Here is a 26441-nt window from a genome sequence, read left to right as displayed (position 1 = left end):
GCTATTAAACTTAAGTCAGTAAGCACTGAAGAAAAACTATGCATAAAATAGAGTTCTTGCCAGGACTGTAAACATAAGAACAATAAATCAGTAAGTATTACAGCACAGGATCACTTTATTCTGGCTTTGTGCCATTTATAGGTTCTAAAACCCAGAAAGAGCAGAGATCTCTTTGAATTTATATTTGCAAAACCCTTTGTCTATTCATCTTCTGGGTTTCCTTCCCCCCCCCCCCCCCCCATTTCCTCATACCACTGTGCTCTTAGGTGCAGAATCTGGTTAGGCATCTGTTTGGCCCTGACTTACATGCGGTAGCTTGCCTACCCAGGGAAAGGAATTGAGGATTGAATTGGATGCAATTTGGCTATGGCTCGATAGAGGGAGTAGAGGAGCTGAGAGGAGAGAGAGCAAACGAACGTGTCTGGTTAACTGTGTGTGTGCGCGCGCCCAAGCCGAGCTGGAGCCTGCGGGGGGAGGAGGGGCAGGATGGGGGGTGGTTGCCTCTAGCTGCTCCACCCTCACTTTGTGTCAGCAGGTAGAGAGCGTGATTGCAGTCTCAGGGGAGGGAGGCCGAGCTAGAACACCAATTACAAACCACAGGCTTCCTCCTCTAGGGAGGTGATCCAGAATTGTCTTTTCTGGAAGGGAAGCACTCGAATCCTTCCGAACTTTCCAAGTCCATCCATGATTCAGAGATATTGCCTTCTCCCTCTGGGATTTTCTGTGTTCCTGGTAGTGAACTGTTGCTTTGCTTCTTTGCTCTTTCAAGATTTGATCCTTTTATATGCTGTTCGGGGAGAAAAAGAACTTTTGTTAGAAAGGCGATTTCAGAAATGACTTTGGATTCTCTATAAGTGTTTTTAGAGTTCTTGGGGACAGTAGCTCTAACCCTGGACTGAGTTTTTGCCTTTGACCTGCATGGATTATTTTTTCAGGCTTCGGAATTTCTCGGCACCTACCTGCAGTGCGGGGCACTTGGTTTGGTTGCAGAGTAAGAAGGTGGAAGAATGAGCTGTACTTGGTTAAACAGTTGAAATCTTTTTTGAGCAGGAGCTATAAAAGCGTAATTGAATTTGTTTCACACCCGTGGATTCCAGTGGGCCCGACAGCGCAACAGGTTTGCAGATTTCTTTTGAAACTCTTTTTTTCCCCTCCCTCTACCTCAGCAAAAGAAAGAATCTGTATAACAGGTTCATGTTCAATTGCTTGGCTTTTCAGCACTTATTCTGAAGACTATAAGATTTTTAAAATTTGACCTCTGAACACAGTGGGCTTTGTGATTGAAGTGCATTTATATTTACTTTACTAAGGATGCACATTTTAAACTTTTAAAATAAGGTTTTATTTGTACAAAGACCCAAATTCTTCAGCGTGCCTAGAAATAGCACAGATCTACCCCACTCGGGCTTTTTACCTTTTCAGAGTCTTCTTAGAGCCTGTAGGCTAATCACCTCCCTACTCCCCCTTTTATACCCCACCCCCTCAAGGAATTTGAAAACGTGTTAGGAATAGTCCTTTGTTTTACTTATGAACCTAGAAAATTACAGATTATAAAATCAGGATAATAAAGTAGTTTCCAAAAGCACCTCATGGGAAATCAAAGTGCTTAGCATTCTCAAGCAGGAGAATAAAAGCTGGAACTCCTTAGAGAGATAGAAAAGTAAAGATAGAAATGCGGTTTCGAACTGGGAAAAATCACTGGAAAGCTAACCTTTTCAAACATTTTTCTCATTTGAAAGTTGGAAAAGGTGGTGATACTCAGGATTATCCTGTAATACATGAAGACATAAATTACCACCTAATTTACAGGCATATTTAGGTAGAACATAAAGACATTATAGTATATTTTAAGTTCATGAAAAGCATTGTAAGTTCAATGGGCCTAGACCTTTGGCCACACTGCAATGCAGTTGAATGTGTAAACTTTTATGAGTACATGTTGTAGCATCTTTAGACATCTCTCAAGGTGTGACCTGAAATGTTGTTCCCTCTCCTTCCCCATTTGAAAGAAAAATTCTCCTGTGATCTTTAGCCTTTTACCACTGAAAAATTTTGAGGCTTAACAAGGACCATCTCTTCACTTTCTGAGCTGGAGTTTTTTTTACTCTCACCTTCAATGCATGGCCTTAGTTGTTTACTTTGCCTTGTTTTGTTCATTAACATTGGGTTTAGTGGCTCGACAACTTGATGCATATGGAAGACCAGCACCCAGTGACCTGATAATAAAAATTCAGGATGTGACTGACATTCAACCTCAAGCAAAGTTGGAAATTCCAAAGAGAAGTGGTGGTGTCTTTGCTAATAATAGTGAAGATGGGAGAAAATGACATACCTGCAGCCGAAGTGGGCTGAAAATACCCTCTTCCCTGCCAGATCAGGAATGCCACCTGTTCTTGGGAATATACTTTAGAGAAAGAAAGGGCCAAAACTATGACTGGGGTTCCTGAAACTGAAGCATAAATTCTCTCTTCCTTCATTTGTCTGGATCCGAGAAGCTGTGTTTGGTATTAGCTGGTGGAAGCAGTATGTATGGCCGAAGTGCATTGCTGCAGCTGGTAGCATGAGTGGTGGCCACCAGCTGCAGCTGGCTGCCCTCTGGCCCTGGCTGCTGATGGCTACCCTGCAGGCAGGCTTCGGACGCACAGGACTGGTACTGGCGGCAGCGGTGGAGTCTGAAAGATCAACAGAGCAGAAGGCTATTATCAGAGTGATCCCCTTGAAAATGGACCCTACAGGAAAACTGAATCTCACTTTGGAAGGTGTGTTTGCTGGTGTTGCTGAAATAACTCCAGCAGAAGGAAAATTAATGCAGGTAAGGACACCTTTCTTAAATTTGACTTTCCATCTGTTTGAAATATGCCTTTCTCCTTTTATCTCCCAAACCAAATACTACATTTGAGGGCTTCTGTGGCTTACCTTTTTTATTTGTTCCATCCTTTAAGGATATTGCCTCATTGGCATTCTAAAGCAAATCCTGACTTTATACTTGAGAAGAAACATATAAATCCTACATTTTAGAAGATCACCTGCTTATTTTTAGCTCTGATAATTACATTGTATTTTTAGTTGCACATAGTAAGACCCTTCTTTGCAAGTGATACATTCTGGACATAGTATTTTGATAGGTGAAATACATAGGCTTGTATTTAATCGAGGCCTGTTTAAATTTGAATCGAGCCCTAGGGAGGTGGATTTTAATGGTCAGCAGCACCCTGAAATTCTGGAATGCCCCTGGAGCGAATTTGATCACCGTGTCACTTTCGAAAATCAGTCAAGCTTGGGTGCCCCCACTGGCTCTACACCTCAGGTGGCGCCCGTTGCCGAGCCCAAAATGGAGAGGCCTGGGTCACAAAATGGACACAAGGTGTCAACTCACCTCCTGATCCCTTTGGCATCGTCCGTACGTAATTTTATGATCTTCAGAGACACTTAACACTGAACATTTTTCTATTGATGCACAAAGTTTCTCGGACACAGTTTTTCAGGCTTTCAGGCTGTGGATTTTGCCTACCACTCATTCAAAGCCTGCTCTTTCTGTGTTGGATTTATGAACTGAGGAGGCCCGTGGCGTTTCACAGGTAAATTGCTCGTTCCTGCAGGGAGGACAGAGCCTAGAGGGCTGGGTCTTGGCAACGTGGCCTCCCAGGATCTTATTCCATAATATTATGTTGTTGGTTTATCGATTAAACTGTATTTATGAAAGGACACCTCTTGCTGTACCTCTTGGACACAGGTTAAAATGTTGTTAAATATGCTTTATCTTGGCATCCAAGCTCAGATTTCTACTTTCTGGTATGAACAGAACCAAAGTATGAGATGAATTTTTAATTCTGTTCTCTTTTGAGAAAGAAGGTGAGAGTTTTGAACAAATTCTAGAACTCCCTTTCCAAGCATGGATTTTACATTTATGATTTAGTGGTTCTTCATGATTACTTTTTAGGCAATATTTTGAAGCTGGGATAAGTGAAGTGGAGGAAGAATTGGGTGAAATGGAAGGCCCTGCTATTTAGAAAAATAAACGGGGAAAGAGCATGTATCTGGAAAAAAGGGCTTAAGAATTTTTGCCTAAGAGTCTAATCATTTAATTTGCACTCTAGCATGGCATTAGGAACATTTAAAAGTTGAAACATAAATCACTGTGAATGCAACAATTAGAAAGGAAACTTTCCCTCTGACCATGCCTAGGTAGTTCCCGGAATCGTGAAGTACGGGCTTCGTTTTATAACCTTAGCTATTTTACTGTGCAACTCTGTTTTGGTCTCTGAGGTCTTTGGGAACTCCTGTGGCAGCAGCACGTTCAATGGGTTAATTATCTACTGCGTAAAATAGTGTCCTTTTTCTTTTAAAATTTTTCTTCTGTCTTAAAGCTCTATGTAAAGTTTCTGTGTATTCACAGAGGGAACGGTGTGTTAGAGGCACTAGCTGACATGCTCTTTGCCGCTTCTTATTTTGCCAGTCATTATCATATCTCCTCTTATTCTGCTCTTTTCCTCAATGGTAACGTTGTCTAATTTTTTAATGGTTAATATTGAGCCTCTTAGCATACTTTAAATATTGTTTCTTTATTTGGAGAAGAGGGAGTTTCATTGTATCCATTATTTAGTAAAGGCCTCTCAGGCTTTTACAGAGGATTGTGTCATTGGCAATTTTCAGTCCTTCTTTACCTTTTCTGTCCACGCAAGCATCTTCTAGGTCATTAATAAATAAACTTGTAAACTAGCCTAGTATTAATCTCTCGTGACTATCAGTATCGTTCCTGGTTTATGGTCTATTAATCAATCCTTAATCCAGAATAGTTACTAAATTTTCTGAATAGTGTCTTATGAGACAATTATGTTTTAAAAAACCACCTTTTGAATGGTAAGCATCTGTACTTTTTTATCCACTATTGGATGAACTCGTTCAAAGAACTCCGGTGTGTTGGGGCACGTGGTTTTACACGCCTGGAATCCACGCTGTTCACTCCTTATCAGATCATGCGGCAGCTCAGGTGCGCTCATCTGTGGTTAACCAAGCCTTCCACGGAACAGGAGTTCTGTGTGTGTCCCAGGAGCTGTGCTTTGCTGCACTGCAGCTTTCTGGGTGAATGGCTGTACCCTGGTGTCACAAATCTGAAGGGCTCTTCTCTGTTGGCTTTAAGGAATTTTGGACAATTCTACACATCCTTCTACTTATGAATGAATTATTCTAGCTGCCTGATAATTTTGATTGTCCCTGAAGGCGCAATCAGGTCTTTGTAGACCTGGGGATGCTATGGATTGGGAAATGTGAAGGTATGAAAACAGGGATTTTTAAAAAAAAGTTCTTGTGGTTTCTGGAATTTCCAGAGAGTTTCAGAAAAAAATCTAACATTCTGCTCAATTAATTCAAGATAGGTACAGTTTCATGAGGGACAAATTAACTAGATTTTCCCTTGTATTACAATTTTAATTTTTCTTAGACAAAGAGAGACATCCCTTGACAGGGTGCCCCCCATTTGTTTAGTAATGCAATGGACCATAGAATTGTCTCTAAAATAATTGTACTCGTGTCAGTTTCATCTGATGGCTGTGTGTACAAGGACATTGAAGTCCGAGCCTTGGTGAATTTTCATCCCGACTCTTATGCCTCACTCTTTGTGCTTAGGTTTCTTTTTACCCGCAGTAATACCCATCTTACAAGATACGTTTAAAGTTTTAAACTGTAATATTCTTTTTAAAGTATAAAGGAAAGTCAAAATAGAAGAGGAAATGCAGCCTGTGCTATTTCTTCCGCTTCGGAGCTCCGCATCTTAGCCCTGACCAAACTAAATTGGTTTTCTTTCTTTTCTGCCCAAGAGGCTGCTGCTTCGCATTTTACCAGAGCATTTCACATCCCAGTGCGTGTGGCTGTTGTCTGGAAAGTGCCTCCTTCTTAGGTTTGCCCTGCATTTGGCACAGTCTTTGTCTCTTTCTTCTGATTGCCTTCCACCTCTTTGTCTGTGTTTCCACTTAATGTTTACATTTAGGATAGCCTTCCTTCTGCTGCTATTCTGATCAGGCATTTTCCGAACTAGCTGTCAAGAATATTTTTAACTCTGTGTAGTGATGGATAGTAACTAAACTTACTGTGTAATTATTTCGCAGTATATACCTATATCAAATCATGTTTATATCTAAAACTAGTGCAGTGGTATATGTCAACTCTACCTCAATTAAAAAAGAGACAGAGAAAGTGGAAGACCAAAAAGAAAATCCATTTCAAGGAAACTTTCCAGATTTCCTCATTACTTGGCTAGTGACTGATAAAGAGGACTAAATAATAGTGATTATAACTCCTTGCAATCTTTTATTTTTCAGTTGAATATATTCTCCTGGTTTATAGCATTGTAGATGGTAAATGTACTGGAGCTTATGCATTCATTATCTGATTATCCAGTTTTCTAGTTTGTTTACTTCTTTTCAATGTTTGTTTATATTATTTCTGGTAATATAGTTGCTACCACTTCTAAAAATGATTACAGTCTTATTTTCTTTCTTAATGTTTTTCCTTATTCATAAACATTACTAACTGGAGGGACAACTCAAATGAATCTTTTCTTCTCAAAGCAAAAGAACTAGAGGATCTGAATGTGGTGCAAGAGAGGTCACCAACTGGACTGTTAGACTCTTCCTGCTCAGCTGGTTGTCCTGGATTGTCTTAGACTCCAGGATAAAGTGATGATCAAGATTAGAATGCACTGCCCTGAGGCTTCAGACCTAGGGTGGGAGCTGTGCTAGCTCAGCATTTGGGCAGCAGCAGTGAGCACCTCCTGGACGCCTTCCCCTTTGCATGAGGTCTCTGCTCGCCCCTTCGTTTACCTATTAGGCAACACCTCGTCATCTCATCTGTGCATTTTTACTTTATTTGTTGTCAGGTCCTGAAATGAATTATTTGGGAGGGGAGAGAAAACTTTATGACAAAGTTTTGAGCAAAGCCAGAGAGATAATGCTATATAGCAAAACTGTAGTTGGCAAAGCAACTAAACTGTGACTCAAGGGACTGACTTTCATTTCTGACTCTGCCACTAGGTTGGCTGGGTGATTTGGGAGAAAATGGTTCACCTTTCTAGGCTTTAGAGTCTATATCTGTAAAATTGGATTGAAACACAATCATAACAAGCTTGGGTTGTGATCGTTACACATATTAGCTCGTTGAATCTTCATAATAACTCATGAAAGAAGTGAAGTGCAGTACCTTTATTTTTCACATTTTACAGATAAGGAAACTGGAGCTTAAACTGTTGGTATCTGCCAAGGTCATGACTGCAGCTAGTAGGTTGCATGGTTGGAACTTGAACCCTAAAGCTTGTGCTTTTCCAGCTCTAAAATTCTATACATCTAAGAATGCCATAGATGAACAGAACACCAGCGTAGGCTTTGTACAAGTGATTCATTCCTTTCTACAGTAGAAAGGAATGATAGTAATGAGTATGGTTCTCTGAGATTGATCCAGAAAACACAATATCCTGCTAATTTCCAAAAACCTCTGTATTTCTTCTATTCTCTCATTTGTGTTTCATTTGCGAGGATATTTGTAAAGCAGAATATTTATTTGCTCAGTATCTCCCTTTTAAAGTAAGAACATCTTTCTCTTCATTTTATAACAGTCTGTGGTAAATTAATTAACATAGGAACCTGCCATCACCTTTGAAACAACATGTATCTGTCTGCCATTAATCAAGTTCCTTAGAAGCAGAGATTTCAAAGGTTTTTGCATTGAGGCCAGCCAGCCTTTTAAAGAAGTATTAATACTCAAAGCACAGTCAACTCTCATTTATGTTAATGAAGGTAGGTGCAGATAATCCAATGAATTTGTAATTGACTTTGGAACATAGTCGGAAGTACCCAGCAGACATAATTCCTTTGCGTGCACAGTCTCAGGTGCTTGCCTCCTGCAGCGCCAGGTCAGAGCCTTCCGACCTGGCTTTGTTGTTAGAAGCCTGGCACCCAGAGCAGAGAAGGAAGCTGCAGGATATTCTTAATGACAGATTTTCAAGTTAAGAAGATACCTCTTTTATAAGCACTCATCCAACAGATTTGTTATACAATGGTTTCGTACTTCATGTGGATTCCAGCAAAAATTGTGCGTGTTCATATTTGTAAATCTCTGTGGTCAGGAGGAGATAATGAATGACCTGTGCCCAGTTATTGTCCCTATCAGTCTATTTAGTGTTCAGTTAGCTGGTCCTGGGGGTAGGTATTTCATCAGTTTTTGTAGTAAAGTATGCATGTGCATGTGTGCGTGTTATCATTTTCTCCGTCTAAAAATTAGCCATAGTTTATTTTGTATAGCGTATTAAGGATATTCCTAGGACTTACAGTTAGGTTTGTTTTTAATAGGTTTTGCCTTTATATTTTATTCACTGGAAAGTGTTTTTCGGAACTTGTTTTGTTTTTCTCTATTATTGCCTTCAAATTGCTCAGTACAGTAGAGGAAAAAGATGTATAAATGACCAATGTACTACTATAAATGTCCTGCCAGGAACCAGAATTGGTAACAGGGTATTGTTAGAGAAGAATGTGATAATGGTATTCCATTGAATTTATATATTTTCTTCCAAGAAGCTTAAAAGGGTTCACTAATATGTGCCAGCCAGATGAGAACAGGTGATATTTACTTCATTTTACAGAAAATAAAACAAAATGGGGAAGAGAAAGCAAAGAAGTTACCCAAGAACAAAGCTGCAGAGAGATGGACCCAGTCCGCTTTGTAGGGAACAGAGGAGTAATCCAATTTTTAAGGCATCTGAGGGTGTGGATTTCTCAGGGATCAATTCTACTGAGTGAAACTCCTACAAAGCTAAAATACCGTCAGTGGCCGAGATATCCTCTACTTGGATCTACGCTGTTCAATGTGATAATTCCGTCGAAAGAACTATTGGTGAAACAGTTTACCAACTCTATGTCTCAAAAAGCCCTGTGAGCTGATGCTCTGACCAGCACTCATTGTTCTTCTGAGAAGTGTAATGAGAGTAAAAGCCAGTCTTTACAGTGAGCCTTAGGGCATTTCAGGGTCTGGCCTGGCGCCCCCACCTCTTCCCTCTCCCCTTCACTTTGCTCTAGCACTCTGACCTTCAATTGTCCTTCAGTTAAACCAGGCATACTTTCCCCTCAGCACCTTCACCTTTACTAGTCCCACTTACACCCCAGTTATTTTCTTCTCTTAGTCTTTCTACTGTCACCCCCAAGTGTCAAATGTTCCTTCTTCTCAGTGTGGATTGCCTAGACCATCCTGTTTCAAAGGATTTTTCCTATTCCCCCGAGTCATATTCTGCTCTGCTTTATTTTTCTTTATAAACTTATTGCCCTGTGACATACTGTAGTGTTTTACTGCTACAGTTGTAGGGCTCCCCTCATAGATTACGAGCTCTGTGCAAGCAGGAATTTTTGTCTCTTGAATAGTGCCTTAGACGTAGTAGAGAGTCAATAAATATTTCTTGAATGAACATGAGGAACATTGTGCTGGTGCTGACTCTGACTGCTGGGGAATAACTCGAGGGTGAAACAGATTTATTTATCTTACCATATTTTAAGCAGACCATGAGGTCAGTTCTTCTGAGTGCTTTGGGTTTGGTGTAGCATGCACTGTTCCTTTAGTCCTCTGTCTTACTGGAGCGTCTCCTAATTCAGTCATTTCATTTTACAGAGGAAGAAACAGACTCAGAGATGTTAGTGGTTTGCCAAAGAACTGCCAATCTACTGCCACCTCTTCCTGGCCAGTATTTTTGGTAAACCTTATTTATTTATTTTAAATTGTTTTGGGTCATTGCAGGGAGATTAAAAAAAAACAGGTGTTGGCATACATTCCCCCCGAACATTCCATTAATAAGATATTATAGACTGCCATGGGGGTCTCTTTCCTCTGGTCTATAGACAATGAGAAGGCATACTTTAAAACAAGTGAACAAATGAAAAATACCTCGCTGCAACTGAGGGCTACTTGATTTGGTACAGATGTCACTTATTCTGCCGTAGAATCAGGACGCAGCAGTAGAGGCTCTTTATGAAGTGTAGGCTGGGAATCTTACTGACTGGAGGTTGTGCTGGATTCTCTCGTCTTATAATGTGGGCTGCCTACTGTGTACCAACTGCTCTTGTGGCAGGTCCTCCAAGATCAAAGTACTGGCCCATCTCCTAGCCTGGCCCAACCAAGGAGACTCAACTTAAACAGCAGAAGGCAGCACGTGCTGGATGCCGAATGAGGGATGCTGCCATAGACACAGTGGAATGCCGATTTTCACGTTCTCAGGAGTCGTTTAAATGACTTTGGTAATTCTGTCTTCAGATGTCCCCTATGACCAAAGAAAAAACAAACTTTTAACCCAGGCAACTTAAAGCTGGACGGCAACTAAACCAGTCATACCTTCTACTTTTCTCAGTTATCAGTTAAATATAGGTTATAATGTGGCCTGTATAAACATTTCTGTATGTGTAATACTCATCTACAGTGTTTTGTTTAGAAGTCCAAGTAACTAAACATCATGGCTTTCTTTTCAAATTCCAAACAGACTTCCTAAAATGTGCAAGAATTTCCTTCTAAATTATAGTAAAATTAAAAAGAAAAGTTGAGCCATAAATAGAATTCAACATATTGGGAGTTCTTTTGAATTGATAATTTCACAGACTCACTTTTAATTCTTCACAAACTGCATAAGGAAGAAATAAATAGTAAGACTGTAGAATGTGAAGAGTATATGAATATCATCTTGATTCAGCAAAATTTGTTTTTAATACCAAGATTTTTAAAAAATCTTGACGTTAGTCATTAGTACCTGTTATTTCCATTCTCTGAAATTTGTTGATTTTACTATTATATGAGGGATATAGAGACCAACTCAACAAGAATGTTCATATCTACTATGACAACATTAGGTTATTACTTGCTGTAAAGTTTGTAAACTGTATGGTATACATTACATATATTTCTATAATTATTAGAGATTATATAGAATTTAGTTGTCCCCTTTGGGTATATGAAAAGTCCATAGGTGATTTATGTCCATTTAAAAAGCAAAAGCAGCCCTGAAGGTGTGGCTCGGTTGGTTGGGCATTGCCCTGCCAGGCAAAAGGTCACTGGTTCAATTCCTGGTGAGGGCACATGCCCAGGTTGTGGGTTTGGTTGTCCCTGGTCAGAGCATGTGCAAGAGGCAATCAATTGATGTTTCTTTCTCCTTCCCTTCCCCTCTCTCTATAAAGAAATAAATAGGTAGATAAATAGATAAATAAATCTTAGAAAAAATAAAAAGTAAAAGCAAGTCACTTAACCTTTCGTATGTTGGGGTGGAGTAGGTAGAGTAACTAAATATTCTTTAAGATCCTTTCAAGCTCTAAACATTAATTTAAATATTTTAATTTCAGTGTTCTATTTTATTTTTTATTTATTTTTTACTTTTTTAATTGCATTTATTGGGGTGACATCGGTTAATAAAGTTATGTGGGTTTCAGGTGTACAGTTCTATAAGACGTCATCTGTATATTGTATTGAGTGTTCCCCACCCACCAGTTCTGAACATTTATAGTTTATGCTTTTTTTTAGAAATAGATTTTGTGTACTAAAGGGGCATGTAAATTGCTTATTTATTCCTTATCCATGAGATAAGAAAATTTGTTTGGTAGTTGGTACAAAAGTCACTTAAAGTCACACAAAAGATTGGTAGTAAAACTAAGCATCAGAGTCAACTTAGGCCTCTTCCTCCAGTCCTTTGCTGTCTTTACATTCAGTTAACACACACATATGAAAGAAATTTTTTCTGGAGCTTTGTCTTTTAAAATATCTGTAGTGGATTGAGGACCCTGTTTCTGAATCATTCAAGGATGTCCCAGTGTCTAAACCACTCGTGACTTCAATCATTTCTGTCACAAGCCTGCATCTAAGTGAATCTGAATCTCTGGGAAGGACCCTAGTAGTGGAAGGGGGAGGGTGCATCTGATCCTGAACTGCTTTGTGAAGTTGAATTTTTAGAGATCAGCTGAATAGTTACTGTACTATAAATAAGATTTGAGAACAGCTGGTAGATGCGTGAGGCTGGGGGATAGAGTTCTCGTATGCAAGCATCTGGAGACACCTGGGAGGAGTGAAAATGGGGCCATCTGATTAGGAACTATGCCGTGTCATTAAACCGTGACTTTCTGCATTGTGTGTCCCTGGAGTTGGAAAACTGCTGGCAAAAAAAAAAAAAAAGGCTGCTGCTTTGCTGAGGGCCGTACAGTAGACACAAAAGCGTCTTCTTAGAGGCCTGCAGCAGAGGCAGCTTGTACAGGCAGGCCCAGTCCTCTCAAAGACTGGGAATCGGATTCTTTCCCCAGGGGGTTTCCAACTAGTTTGCACTTCAGAAAAATTTTTTCTTTCTCCTGCTATTTACGCCCTGCAAAGAATTTTCTTTCAGCCAAAGAAATTGTTTTATAATCAGAGATTCTTGTCCTTAGTTGTTGGACATCAAAGAAAGTTTGGAGGAGACTAGGAGGATTATGTGAGTGCTTAGAATTTATTTTGAATGCAGAGTTGCAACATTAGCAAGTCCCCCAAAGAATATACTCATCTCAGAGCTGGGAGAGAGCCTGATAAAACTAAGTCTCTACTCTTCCTTGGATGGATATACCCCTAAGACACAACTGAGTTGAGCAGCCCTATCTGGACTCCTGTGCGTTTGGTTCTTGACGTCCTTACTGGAAGAAGTACCCTTCCTCTACCCGCTCTTTTACAACTTGTTATTGGGAAACCTCATGTTCTCTTGATAAGCTTGAAACAGCAACAAAATCACCTTTTTAAACCTTTAGTGCTTCAACTCTTGGGGATTTGGGGTTTCTCCCAGGGCTGTTGCTGATGTCACCAATGTCGGGAGCCACATTCCCTGCATACCCTGCTGCCTCTGAGGTGTTGATGATGTCATTTTCACCCACAAAGGAAAACCTTAGCACCCGGAGGGCCTGAACTCAGGTCTTGGCAGGTAAATGAAGGAGGAACTTACTTTTGGATTTAAAGTGTTTTGTTGAGTCAGGCACAAAGAGGCACAACCATGTTAAGTGCTAGCTTCACGGCCTCCTCTCTGGGGCCTGAATAGACCATTTGTCATTTAGGGAGAATTAAAACTGTAACTTCAAGAAATTATTTACTAGGTAAGAACAATGATTCATTTAATATTTTCGTTCTTGCACTTTGGGACATTTATAGGGCATTGTTCTCAGAGGTATGGCTCCTTCTTAAATATCCTTCTCTGGATCCATGAATTTTTCCAAGCTGTTCTGGAACCCATTACAGATTATCTAACTTTTTTTCCCTAGGGCAGATTAATAACAGCAAAAACAAGAATTAGGGGAAAAAGTAAAGCAATGGCTAGATGAGATGCAGGCAGAATTATGCCCTGGGCAAAGTACGTTCTTGTTATTTTAATCTTGGCTCTGTGATTATGAACAGAAGAAAGTGTTTGCTCTAGAAGACTTCCAATCTCTTCCTAGCCCTTCATCGCAACCACAAAGTAGTGGTTGGAAATAGAATTCCAAGAACACCAAAAATGCTCACAATTTCCCATAGTGGCGGCTGCAGCGCTCCCACAAAGATCCTCTGAGCACTCTCCCTCAGAGCCTTCATGTGCTGGTCAGGACCCACATCGTAGGCACCAAGGCTCGCCCCGAAGACAGACCTGGTAAAAATGTCAGTTGTCTATCTTGGCCACCAGAAATGATCCTTTATATTTCTACTCCGTTCTGAACTAACGTGCTCTAGTTTTGTTTTAGACAAAGACGGCCTCTTGGATGGAATCATCCACTGCTGAAGCCTCACGAAATTTTAAACGCGCTAGTTTGTGCTGGGAAGGAATGTCAGGGCGTGCGGGTGAGGCAGGATTTGCCAAAGGTCTTTATTCGACTCAGCAGTGCTAACTGGCCTGTGTTGCTCCTGTGCAGGTATGAGATTACAGTTTGGGGAGTTATTTTACAATAAGAATTTATGTGTGCATTTCACTGCAATGTACATGTCCCTTTAGTTTATACAGGGGAATAGGGAGGGCATTGAACTACAGGGGAGGAGTCCAACCTGCAATTGACCTTTCATTTTTGTAATCTTATTTCTCTTGAGTTGATGTATGCTTGAACCAAATTAGCATTATTATGTGAAATGCCCTAGTTTTTCCAGCAGTATCAATCTTCAAGGTATGGAACAGGATTTGGCATTTTGTTTCCATTTTTATTGTTTTGTTTCTAAAGGGAAGTTTGAGCTGGAGCCTGTCTGGCAGGATTCCATACTTCTACCAAACCACCTGTCCTGACAGAGACAATGGAATCAAAAGTCAAGTTCTTTATGACTGCACCTGCCTTGTAAGTGCTGCCAGGAGATCTGATTTTCTCCTGTAGCCAAACTCTACCCAGAAACTGTACAGTCCCTGGCCCCTAAGCAGTGGGTGCACACAGGCCAGAACTGGGTCGTCCCAATTCCCGGATGACACTCCGAGCGCTCCCAATGACGGCGAAGGTGTTTTGGCACTGCATTCAAAGATTAATTTACTGTTTAGTCAAATGGAAGAGATGTAAATTTCTGGTTCACTTGTTCTTTTAGGCTTTTGTGAGGATTTTCATGATAATCATTTGGTGATTTATTATTTGGAAATTGCCTTCTGCATGTATGCGTGCAGTAAATATGAAGGAGAGTGCAATCTATCTGCAAGAGACCAGAAGCACATCTCCAGCATCAGAACGCCATGCAGCATTTCCAGGGCATGAGAAGCTGCCATTTGTCCCTGCTTCTTTTATCCTTTTCTCAGGAATGCAAGTTACCCTCTGGGCCACCAGTTGACTGTTCTCTGATGAAGCAATTTTTTCTGAGGCGATCTAACTTCCTTGATGAGGCCTTTTTTTCCTTTTGAATTATCAGAGTGTTTCTTGGGTTTCCTTAGGGTAGAATTACTTCATTATCTTCTAACTTTATGTATAACTGGAGGCCTTCTGGCCTAAGCATATAATTTTTATCACCAATCAGATAATTGAAGATAATGTACCCATCAAATAGTGCTCTTTGCACGGTATCCACATATAATGATATAATATGATAATGAGGCATAAAGGGCAAGTCTACATAGTGAGTTGCGACATCCCACAGTCAGAAGAGCTCTCTGTAGTCTTGTGTTTTAATGCCTGCTCTGACCCTTCTTAGCTTTATGACCTTAAGGAAAATGGCTTAACCTCTTTGAGCCTGTGTCCTTGGGAGTAAAATGGGAATAATAATAGTAAATAGTTTGCCTACAAGAAATGAAATAATGTATGAGAATTGTCTTTGAAAATTGCAAATGTAAGGTTTTATTATTATCAATAACAGACTTGAGATCCTTTAAAAATATTTTATTTATTTTTAGAGAGAGGGGAGAGGAAGGAGAAAGAGAGGGAGAGAAACATTGACCAGCTGCCTCTCATGCGCCCCCTGACTGGGGACCAGGTCTGCAACCCAGACATGTTCCCTGACCGGGAGTCGAACCGGCGACCCTTCTCTTTGTGGTACAACACCTGAATCACACAGGTCAGGGCTGGAACTCTTTCTTACTCACCTAATTACTGTAAGAAATATTAAGTTTGAGGGTTATTGATTTGGGCCCACTTATTTGGATTCATTTTGGCATTATCCTAAAATAACTAGGCAAGACTGCTTGTATTTTTTCAATGTCGCTAAAGCTTCAATTTAAAATTTCGTAGGCCAGAGGACTGGTTAAAAGTCCACCGGCCAGAGGACTGTGGTCATAGGTAGCCTCAGTGTCTTAGAGAATGACTAATAGTGTACAGGTTCTAGGCTGGGCACTTAAGTTCTGCTACCGCCTTGCTGGTGCCCAGGTGAATCACTTGCCCTCCCATGATCTTCGTGCAAGTGGCTGCTCCACGTAGGTAAGCCCATCCGCTTTCTCCGGTGATCACTGACACAATACAAAGCTGCTGTTTCCCAAGTTTACTTCTCACGAGTCAGAGGGATCTTAGCACGTTTTGCATGTCTTGTCACTCTTCCATTTTCCCTGTTTGAAAATTTGGAGTGTTCTTTTTATCGCCATGGCCCTGAAAGAATTGCTCAGAATGCTGAAGCTTCAGCTCCCTGTCCACCTTTGCAGGAAGGGAGTTCAGGATTGTGACATGAACTCATTAACCGGTTCCTTATTCCTGTACTATGCCAGTCTCGACATGGAGTTCTTTGAAGCTCAGCAGATAAGGTTCCAGAGCCTTTCTGGAAATGACTGTGTCCCACAAGTCGTGGAGAGTCCCAGTTCCCCATCTGAGAACTACGGCCTCAAAATGAGACTAAGCAGTTTCAGTCATGGCATCTACCAAATATCTGTGGCCTAGAAATCATTTTGAGGTAAAGATCATCCCTTGAGCCATTTCTGAGACTAATGTTCTGCAGTTTGGAAAATCTGTTTTTTCTACTGTAACTTTATCAATTTGAAGTCTCCCCCTGAATAGCTAAGCAATGGGATAAAGGTAATTATGGGTTTTCTCATCTATTTACCTATTCCCTGTTATGATTAAATACACGGAGCTTACAGCTCTTTTAGAAACAAACTCAGTTACCCTTATTATCCTTTCAACACTTGTGGTGGCCTAATCCTTTCCAGTCACAGTGTGAGGGACGTAGCGTGGTGGGAGTCAGAAGACAAGAGTGTGCGGGGGAGACAGACAGGGGCAACGTCTTCCCTTCTGTGGTTTCGGGAAGCTTCCTCCTCCTCTAATGGCGCTTCTTGGGGAATACTGTTTTCTTCCCAGGGCCTAATGGAGATTAGTGAAAGATGTGTGCAAAGCATTTGAAGCTCTTTGAAATAAAGGCATGGATTAACACTCAGTATCACTGTTATTATCATTAAAAGGAAAAGGCAGCATGTGATGTTTTGGGTCACTTCCAGCAGCCTTGTTTGATGTTCCTGGTTCCTTTTTTGACCTTTACCTCTTATTACTTTCATACATTTATTAAGGCTGTTGGACAAAGTCTTGAGATCCTAAGCAATAAGGTGTTAAGAATGAATGACTGCCAGCTCCCATTTTTAGGGGTGAATGTCTGAAAATGTATTTAGCAATATGGTGGCAAAGTTAATTTAATATCTTATCATTTGTGGTTTTATTTCTAATTCTATTCCTTACCTTAGAACCAGAGTTATATACAACATTTTTTATTCAATAGAATAAATGCCAAATTAAGTGGGACTTCTTTCTGTACTGTGCTTATGAGTTAGAGATAGAAGAAAGACGCAGATACAAAGAACATAAAAAACAAATAAGAGACCTGGCTGGTGTAGCTCAGTGGATTGAGCATGGGCCTGTGAACCCAAAAGTCACCGGTTTGATTCCTAGTCAGGGCACATGCTTGGGTTGTGGGCCATGTCCCCAGTAGGGGGCATGCAAGAGGCAACTACACATTGATGTTTCTCTCCCTCTCTTTCCCCCTCCCTTCCCCTCTCTAAAAATAAATAAATTAAATAAAAAAAAAACACATAAGAGCTTCCTAGGGACACTATAAGTCCAGCCCTATCTCTTCAGAATGTAAATTATTTCATACTAAAATGACCATTAAATGATATCCTTGTAGTGTTTATTTTTAAGATTATTTATTTATTTTTAGAGAGAGGTGAAGGAAGGAAGAAAGAGAGGGAGAGAAACATCAATGTGCGCCCCCTACTGGGGACCTGGCCCACAACCTAGGCATGTGCCCTGACTGGGAATTGAACCAGTGACCCTGTGGTTTGCAGGCTGGCACTCAATTCGCTGAACCACACCAGCCAGGGTGATAACCTTGTAGTATTATAAGAGACCAAAGATACCAAATAAAGGTTAAACTATGTTCAGGAAAATATATTTAGTCAGGAAAGTACACCAATACATTTTAGAAAGGGTTTAAAAGTAAAGATTAAATTTTTAAAATGACTTCCTCCTGGTCCTTGGAAAACTAAATAAATCACAAACTTTTATTTTGTGACTTTTATATTAAAGGGCTTGTGCCCTGATTGGCAGCTGTATTTGAGAAGGGAGTGGAATTATGGCTCAAGTGTTTCTTGATGCTGTTGAGTTTGGGGCTGCTGTGTTGTTATGTAAAGAAGGGCATGTTCTTCATAGACCTAGTTGATGAATCCTGTACTGGTTTTAGATTTTAAATGGTTTTCCTACACTAAAACTTGCTTATTCACATATATTTCCCTCCCCCCCCTGTAGTTTTCCAATTGAGTTTGTTTTTTTCAAATCCACCCCAATTTATGTATCTCTACACAGAGATTTAAAAAAATTTCTAAACCTAGCTTTCACCACGTGTAAAGTTGGAGAAAAAAATCTGAAAATTTCCATTAGAACCAAAGGGACTCAACAGAGTCTACAGGAAATTGAAGATAAGGATGGTGTATAACATGCCAACTGCAGATACAGAATTATTTCAAATTAACCTCTTGCAAAAACAATCACCCTGAGATTCCTGTGGTAACATATGTGTTTCTGTGTGTATACACATAAGCTTATCTTATATATAATATTCATTATCTATTATGAATATTACATAACACATTATATGTAATATAACGATGACCTATAATAATATATAGATCATTAATATGAAATGTAAAATATATGTACATATTCTAAATACTTATTTTCCAACCTTTAGGGGAAGCTGCTTCCTCTAAGCAAATCCTGGACCAGTCTCTGCAAATAGCTGCCTTTGGAGGCTCTGAAGCCAAATTAATGATCTGGCCTTTGAAATTTCACTATTGAGAAATGGTCCATGCAAAATGGATAACCTTGGGGCAGTTCCTCTCTCTGTATTCTTTTCCGTGAAGCCTGCTCTTCCACTCCTAATTTTAGTCAGTTTCACTTAGCAGAAAACAAGTCTAATGTCTTCACAAACGACGGCTTTCTCTCTGTTTCAGCCTTGTCTCAAATTAGCATTTTGGAGCTGAGTTTCTTCTCTTTCTTTTTAAATTCTGTTCGTTTATCTCTTCTGTTATGTTGGCCATCTTTCTCCTTAAAGATTTTAAGCTACATAATGGTCTTTCTGTTTCTTTTCTCTCATTTTCATTTTGGGGTCATTAAGAAAAATCTGTGCCCCGCTGTCAAAGCAAATGACTCTTCTCGCTATGGAAATCTATCCCTTTCGTATCTTTTGTATTCTGTTGGTCTGACTGAGGTTGGGCCTGTTCCCGTCTATGCCATGTACTGTACCAGGTTCACTGTATGTGCTCCATAAATGTCATAAAATAACCATTGTTCTGTTGCATCGGTGGGGGTGTTGCTGCTGTTGTTCATCTGGGGATGGTTTTCTACAAGCTCTATGAACAGGCGAGTGCACGCCAGGTTACGTGCTGACTGCTGTGTCTCCCCATCAGAAAAACACCTCCTTTTTCTCCCTATCAAATGAAAGCTTAGATTTTGAAGAAAATTATAAAATGCAGAAAGTGAAAAAGAACTGAAATCACAGCATCTGTGGTTTTCTCTACCCTTAATGGCCAGGCTGCTTCCCAGAGAATTTTATCGTAACGCGTTTTTGAAATGTTTAGCTTCATCCCTTTGCAGTTGGTTTCGAAAGTAGTTTCTACACAGCAGTTCCTGCATCACCTAGAAAACTTTTAGCTAGACAAACCACATTTCCTTCTTTTTTAAGCTGCAGGACCAGTCTAATCTTTTTTTTTTTAATTTAAGTTTGTTTAACACTTGATCTTTATGGCGAGGGACTAAGTTATATGATCTTCCTTCCAAAAGAAAGTTTCTCAGACTTTTGTGTTTTATAGCTTTCTGATCTCATTGCCATGATACGTTTACTCATCAGGGAACTGTGACTGTTTCTAGAAGTTCAAATATGTGTACTAATAAACTATCCCTCATAAAAAAGGAATCCCTGCATAGGTGCTGCCGTGATAGCAGCTTTGGACCGCCCACAGATCCAGACTTCTGAAATAACTGAACCACGTGTATGTTCCCAGCTGGGGGATTCACCATCACATTGACAATACCCTTTCCGTAGCCTTTGGATAGGTAGGTCATCCTATGGCAGACCATTTGGCTGCCTCAAAGCCATTACCCTCTATTTTCCCCCAAAGGAATTTCAGATCCTGTTTAATTTTTGCTTGTTTTGTTAAGTACTGAAGGCAGAGAGGTTGTAGAAGTAATTTTGTGAAGAAGGAAATCGGGGTTTCTTATCTACTTTCCATGTATTGTCAATCTGTACAAGCAAACTGATTATATGGAAAACTGATAAGGAACTTTGTTTTCCCCGTGGAACGCTTGCCTGCGCAGCACCATGCCCCACGCTGGAGAGCCCCGTGGTAGAGTTTCGGTTCCCTAGATAAGGTAGAGTATCTGTAAAATAGCTCAACCATTGTGCCTCCATAGATTTTCACAACCCTGAAGGTGAGGGTTATTGAGAGGATGAAAGAGGGCCATTTTCCCCACCCCCAAGAGTCCTAAAGTTCAAAGACACAGCTGCTGTCCCAATGGAGCCTGTGCACCTGGACTGGTCTGGGCACCGCGGAGGTGACGATGGCACCGCAGGCTTCCTGTGGTTGTTCTCTAAAGTATTCATCTAGGTGGCCCTTGCCCTTCCCTGTGAATCATCTCAAGTCCACCTAACCCTTTTGTTGCCCTGCTTTGTACTTCTTGTGTATTCATCTTTTGTGCGAAGTGAGGGCGCTGAGCAGCGCGCAGAGCGCAGCCGCCCCACGCGCTCTCCCACCCACGTTGTGCGGGGCGGGTTGCCCAACCGGCCTGTTTCGGCGGCGCTGTCACCCTCTCAGTCCTTGCTCATTTCTCCTTTTCCCTAGTGACTTTCTAACTTATTTCTCTCCACTTGCACAATAGTCAGTGCCTTACTTTTCTTCATTCTATCTGATGTCAAGCCATTGATAACTGCCTATTTAGAGAAGCTGGAGACGTTCTCTTTCTTGCGTTGAGGCTCTTTTCTGGAAGAGTGTGGGACTAAATTCTAAGGGATGGTCTGGCATTTCTTCATAAAAGTCACCATTGACTGGTAGAATTTACTTTTGTACTTTTACCCCTCAAGTTTCCACGGACTCACATTCTTTCTACAATTTCAGTACAACCGAGATTTTGATTTGTATTCTAAGAATCAAACTGAACACTAATCTTTTAAAAAATATTTTATTTATTTATTTTTAGAGAGAGGGGAAGGGAAGGAGAAAGAGTGGGAGAGAAACATCAATGTATGGTTGCCTCTCCTGCATCCCCCCCAGGAACTGGCCTGCAACCCAGGCATGTGCCCTGACTGGGAATCCAACCGGTGACCCTTTGCTTCACAGGCCCACACTCAATCCACTGAGATACACCAGCCAGGGCTGAACACTAGTCTTTTCCCAGGAGAGAGTAGTATCCCCAGTAGATGGGAGTCTAGAGAGTGTCGGAAGTGCTTCTCTGAAGCAACTTAACAATATCCAATTGTGTTTCTATTCAAAGCAAAATACAAGTAAGTGCACAGGAGTTGTGGTCTGTTGTAGAAAATATCAAACGTGAGAATAAAGCTCAAAAGTCTAATCAATCAGTTTCCTGACCTACACTGTCATGAAAACAATGATGTCACATTTATCTCCACCTCAGGGTAGAGAGTCTAAATAGGCTTTTACCGTGAAGGCCTAGCCCCCACTGCACAGGGTGGGTCGCCAGCTGCTCCCTAATAGCAGCGTTACCCAGCAAGTTAGGGCAGGAGGCTAGAACAGCCATGTCCAATCGATGCTGCCAAGGAAGTTCAAGGAAACAATGTAATGATGGTGATTATGTTCACATGTGGATAAAGTAGGATGAATTATAGCCACTGCCCCCACATTTTCTCGTGAGTGCCTTTTGTAGTACGTTATATCTATTCCTTCAACATCAGGCAATATATGGTATATGGGAATTTAAAAAGCCACCTAACCCTTCCTTAGATTTTGAAGTCAGGTGTCCCCCCTTTGGGAGTGTTAACAGTAAGGATAATAGTTTCGGAATGAGTGTGCAACTATCTTACTTAGCGACTTCAGATTTATAGGTCTTGGTTGTAAGAGCTGCCTTTTGTTTTACTTTGAAATGTGGTCAGAGGCCAGTAGTAAGCACTGCTATCTTCTTTTGTAGTCCACAAGGGGATATGTAATTAAGTAATAACTAGACTCAGTTCTCGCTGGTGAAGTGCTCTTTAAATATTTGCTGCCCCCAGAAATCTTTTCTGGCATTATTGGCAATGTCTCTTTTTCTGTCGTAAGTCAGTCAGTTTCCCATTATATCTCAAGAGTGTACAAGTGTGAAAAACATTTGATAATGCTCAAACCAATGCCATTCAGTCTCTTGGGACTCACCCCAATAAAGAGGTGCCTTCTTAGCTCCCTCTGACTTCATTTTACTGTCATTTTTGAAGTCTTTTATTCTATCTTAGTTTTGAGGTGATGTTCTCTGTCAACTTGTACATTGTTATTAGAAAAAAAACCAACAGATCTGCTGTTGTGGGGGCTTTGGTATCACGTGGTAGTGCCAATTTCTTTTTCATCTCAAAGGTCTTATTTCCTTACACCCATCATCCTTCAGTTGCCAACCATGAAGACTCTTACCTATACCTCCCAGACTGCTTAGCAGGGAATCTGGTTCTCCCCAGCCCCAGTGCTGTCCTTGACCCCTTCCCCAGGCCTGAGCAGCCCTGGAGACTTAGCCTCCTCAGCACCTAATTCATGCTTGATACTCTAACTTGCTTGCTCTAGCAGAAAGAGAGAGAGAGAGAGAGAACGAGAACATTCTGAACACTCCTTTTGTGTCGGCATCTCTGTGAGGTGCTTTGGAAGGACTCCAGCCAGGCATGGAAGGGCTCTTTGATAATATCTGGCGGGTGGGTAAGAAATTTGGGCACCTGGCCAAGATATACATTGCCTGTAATCGTTAACTCAGTCTGTAAACAGTTCAAACGGCACTGAGAGGCCGTCAGTTATTACATTAGGAGCCTTTCATCTCTCATGCTTAGAAGCCAGGCGTCCAGCACGGGGCCCCCACTGTGGCGGTTGAAGCCGTGGTACTGTGTGCACAGCCAGCGAGGCCCAGACCACGACTGACTCCAAGCATTCAGCACCAGAGCATCAGCTCCTACATCGTTAATTTCCTTTGTTCTGTACCCTTGACAACCCTATCCATTCTAAAATCCCATAAATAGTAGGGAAGGAATTGTTACCTGAGATAACACTTTTCAATTCAGTTTCCCTGCCTACATTCATGTTCTGAAAGGCTTTCAGCCTCATCGTTTGCTTTTTTAGTTGGCCCCTTGACTCCTAATTGATTCTAAGTCTGGTCCTCAGTGTCTCCCATGCCTCTAGTTAGCTTGACAGCTATTCCACATTACTAGGCCCTCAGTGCCAGGCACAATGCTAGGCCCTGGAGAGGGCCCAGGGCGTAAAACAACCAGTGTTCCTGCCCTCAAAGTGTTTCCTAATTGAGACCTTAAGATAGTACTAGATATATACCAGAGATAACCACTACCGTGACCGCTTCCAATAAATGCCAAATAACGTATGCAAGGAGCTTCTACTGGAAGTCATAATAAAGAGAACAAAACAGAATGTGGCAGGGATGATCAGGGAAACTCCTGCCTAGTTCTGAGAAAATAATTTTTGCAGTACTTTTTTTTTTAATTAGCACTTTCCTTCATGTTTCACATCCGTTTTCTTGTCCCTTTTTAATCAAGCTGCTAATTTTGCTAGGCACGTCTCGAGTGTCCTAGGCACTTAGAAAATGGAAGCAAGAAGCCGTTTTTAGAATTTTTCTGAGTAGAATCTTGCAGAGGCAGAGTTGAGGCCTTCCCATGGAGTATCCTGGTTCCGGAAAACCAAGCACAGCTCATTCTGAGCATCTTAATTGCAGAAGACCCTTTGATGATGAACATTTTCAAAGATGTTCGGATTAGTTTTAAGGCTACAGTTCCTGAAGCAGTTTGTTCACATTGCTCAGGGGTGAAATTTAGATTAGGCCATAGGATTTAAATAAATCAGGGAATAAAATCCTATGCTCATCATATTCAAGGTTAGCATTGAAGACCCAGGTTTTGTCCCTTAAGCCAGAATCCCAAACTTGAAGCATCTAGACTCATTTCCTCTATGAACAATACCTTAACACTTGCCCCGCTTACTTTAACTGAAGAATGATAGAGCCCTAAGACATTCTTCCTCCAAAAAATGTGGAAGAATAGTACTGTATACCGTCTTACACAGTAAGTCCTCATTTAATGTCATTGATTGGAAACTGCAACCTTAAGCGAAATGACATAATGAAACCAATGTTATGGTAGGCTAAGTGATATAAACAAGAGTTAAGTTTCTATGGCATATTTTTAGCCACAAAAACACCAGCAAACTTCTAAATAAAGGCCCCAAACCATTTTAATATTAAACAGGAAATAGATGTGAACTATACATACATTTAAGAAAGATGAATAAAAAACACAGAAGGTAATTGTTTTCCAACCTGCTTATTCCAGTTCAAGGTCGCAGATGACCAGAGCCTGTGCCAGCAGTTCAGGGCACAAGGCGGGAACCCACCCTGCACAGAACACCATCCCATCGCGGGGCACACTCCCACGGACCCACACTCATGCAGACTGGGACAGTGGAGGTACACCAGTGACCCTCCCATGCACATCTCTGGGGTGTGGGAGGACAGGAGAACACCTGGAGAGAAACCGCAGACGTGGAGACAACATGTGCACGCCACACACTGGCCTGGGAATCCGTTTTTTTTTTCTCAACGTGATAAGGAAACAGTGTTGAACAAAACAATGGTATTTGAGGACTTGCTGTATAATTAGCTTGATTGGCGCCCTCATAACTTAGGGCTTCTTATTTTCTTTGTTTCATTGTTTTGTTCAGCTTTCTGGGTCACCTTTGCATTCCCATTACATGTTTTGGATTGGGAGTTTGCCTCTGACCCACCCGACCAGGGTTTCTTTGCTGATTCTGCCTGTAGCTGTGGAGGAGCGTGGATAAAATGAAAGAGAAGCCGTGGCTTGCAGATGCGCACCCTTGCACACCATCATGTGTCGTGCTGCTGGTTTACCCGTCTTCTGAGGCCGAGCGCTTCACTACCTCCTTCCTCTTACCGAGGATGACTGACACCTTCCCCTACTTCAGAGGAGAAAAGCAGCTCCGTCTTTAAAACAGAAATCCTTTAGGAGAAAGCAGGCGCTAGAGCAAACAGAATCAAGATTTTTTTTACCATTTGCTCAGCACTGGTATTTGTTCGGTAAACAGGAGGGTGGTTATTTGAAAGGATGTGTTAAATCACATTTATTCAGTAGAATGGCAGAAATACAGAACATACAAAGTACTTTTACAAGGAAGTTTTGCGGCATGCTATCTGATCCGCCCATTTCAATGCCCTGGCTAATTCTGAGGCCATTTACAGGTTTAGTGTGACTGGGAATAATGGAGGAAACCGCTGCTCTTCTACCTGAGGATAGTCTTTCTTTTGGGAAACGATCAGTCTTGAATTTTAGCTCCCCACCCTCATTACTTTCCTAGTCTATGTAGTAAGGAAGCTGCCTAGAATTATTTCATTCCCTCTAGATCAGTGGTTCACAAATGTTCATGTGTATCAGAGTCCGTTTTAGAAGGCTTTGTTAAAACACAGTTTGCTGGGCCCAGCCCCCAGAATTTCTGGTTCAATGAGTCTGAGGTGAGGCCTGAAAATTTGCATTTCTAACAAATTCCCAGGCGGTGTCAATGCTGCTGGGTCTTGGGGAACCACATTTGGAGATCCGCTCTTCAAGGATCCTGCCTACTTTGTAACCACGGTAACTTTAACAGTTGTTGACTGCCTTGACACGGCCAGAGCATCCAGGTTGGGTTGAAGTGACTGTGGCTTTAATATCTGAAAGTGAACACTTAATTATGAGAGATACTGTCTTACTTGCAAAGATTAAGTGACCTGAAGGGTAGGTCATTTATCTACAGGCACCTGGCAAATGGCTTACTGTCTCTTTTGAGCAGCAGCTAGCAGGTGGGAACTTGCTTTTGGAAAGACCAATGAGCTGGGCTACAAAACAAATGATATGACATAAGAATAAAACCAATGCTTTTGATTGTTTTTTTTATGTCACCCTCCAAAAGAAGATTCCAAGGTTGCCTAGCCTTTAGGAATTCTCGTTTTTCTTCTTTCTATTTCCCTGAGCTACAGAACCTCTTAGGTTGTGCATTAACTTCTTTAGAAGCTAAGTGATTTGAGTTTCACCATAGTGTAACAGGCTACACAACATCATTTCTTCTGTATTTATTGTAGTGGGGCTGGCTCAAGTGAGCCAATGACCACAAACCATACTTTTAGTAGGATTCATTTATGTAGACACTCTAAGTATTTTCATGCACTAAACTTAACATTTAAAATGTTACATCAATACTATCCCTGAAGATATAAACAGTATTTGGTAGATTCGTACCTGCAGCCCTGTGTTTTTACTGAAACTCCAATTCTTATTTCAAATTGCCTGTA

The 26441-nt window shown here is 41.0% G+C and overlaps 1 protein-coding gene and 1 long non-coding RNA gene across 2 annotated transcripts in view; one reads left to right on the top strand and one right to left on the bottom strand.

The window, feature by feature from the left end:
- Positions 1-698: 698 nt before the first annotated feature.
- Positions 699-3523, bottom strand: LOC128626181 (uncharacterized). The gene is made up of 4 exons (XR_008390103.1): positions 3377-3523; positions 2333-2672; positions 2112-2216; positions 699-787 (listed from the first exon to the last, which is right to left on the bottom strand). It is a non-coding gene; the product is annotated as an uncharacterized LOC128626181 (long non-coding RNA).
- RNF43 (ring finger protein 43) overlaps positions 2561-26441 on the top strand; it is a 56022-nt gene continuing 32141 nt past the window's right edge. The window contains exon 1 of the mRNA XM_037163725.2: positions 2561-2812. Within this exon, the coding sequence (XP_037019620.2) occupies positions 2561-2812 (252 nt within the window). The remainder of the gene's footprint in view (positions 2813-26441) is intronic.

The sequence above is a fragment of the Artibeus jamaicensis genome, unplaced genomic scaffold (assembly GCF_021234435.1).
Source record: "Artibeus jamaicensis isolate MK-2021 breed Jamaican fruit bat unplaced genomic scaffold, CSHL_Jam_final contig_1998, whole genome shotgun sequence".
Classification (NCBI taxonomy): Eukaryota; Metazoa; Chordata; class Mammalia; order Chiroptera; family Phyllostomidae; genus Artibeus; species Artibeus jamaicensis.
The sequence above is the reverse complement of the archived record's forward strand: the minus strand, read 5'-3'. Positions and strand labels throughout refer to the sequence as shown.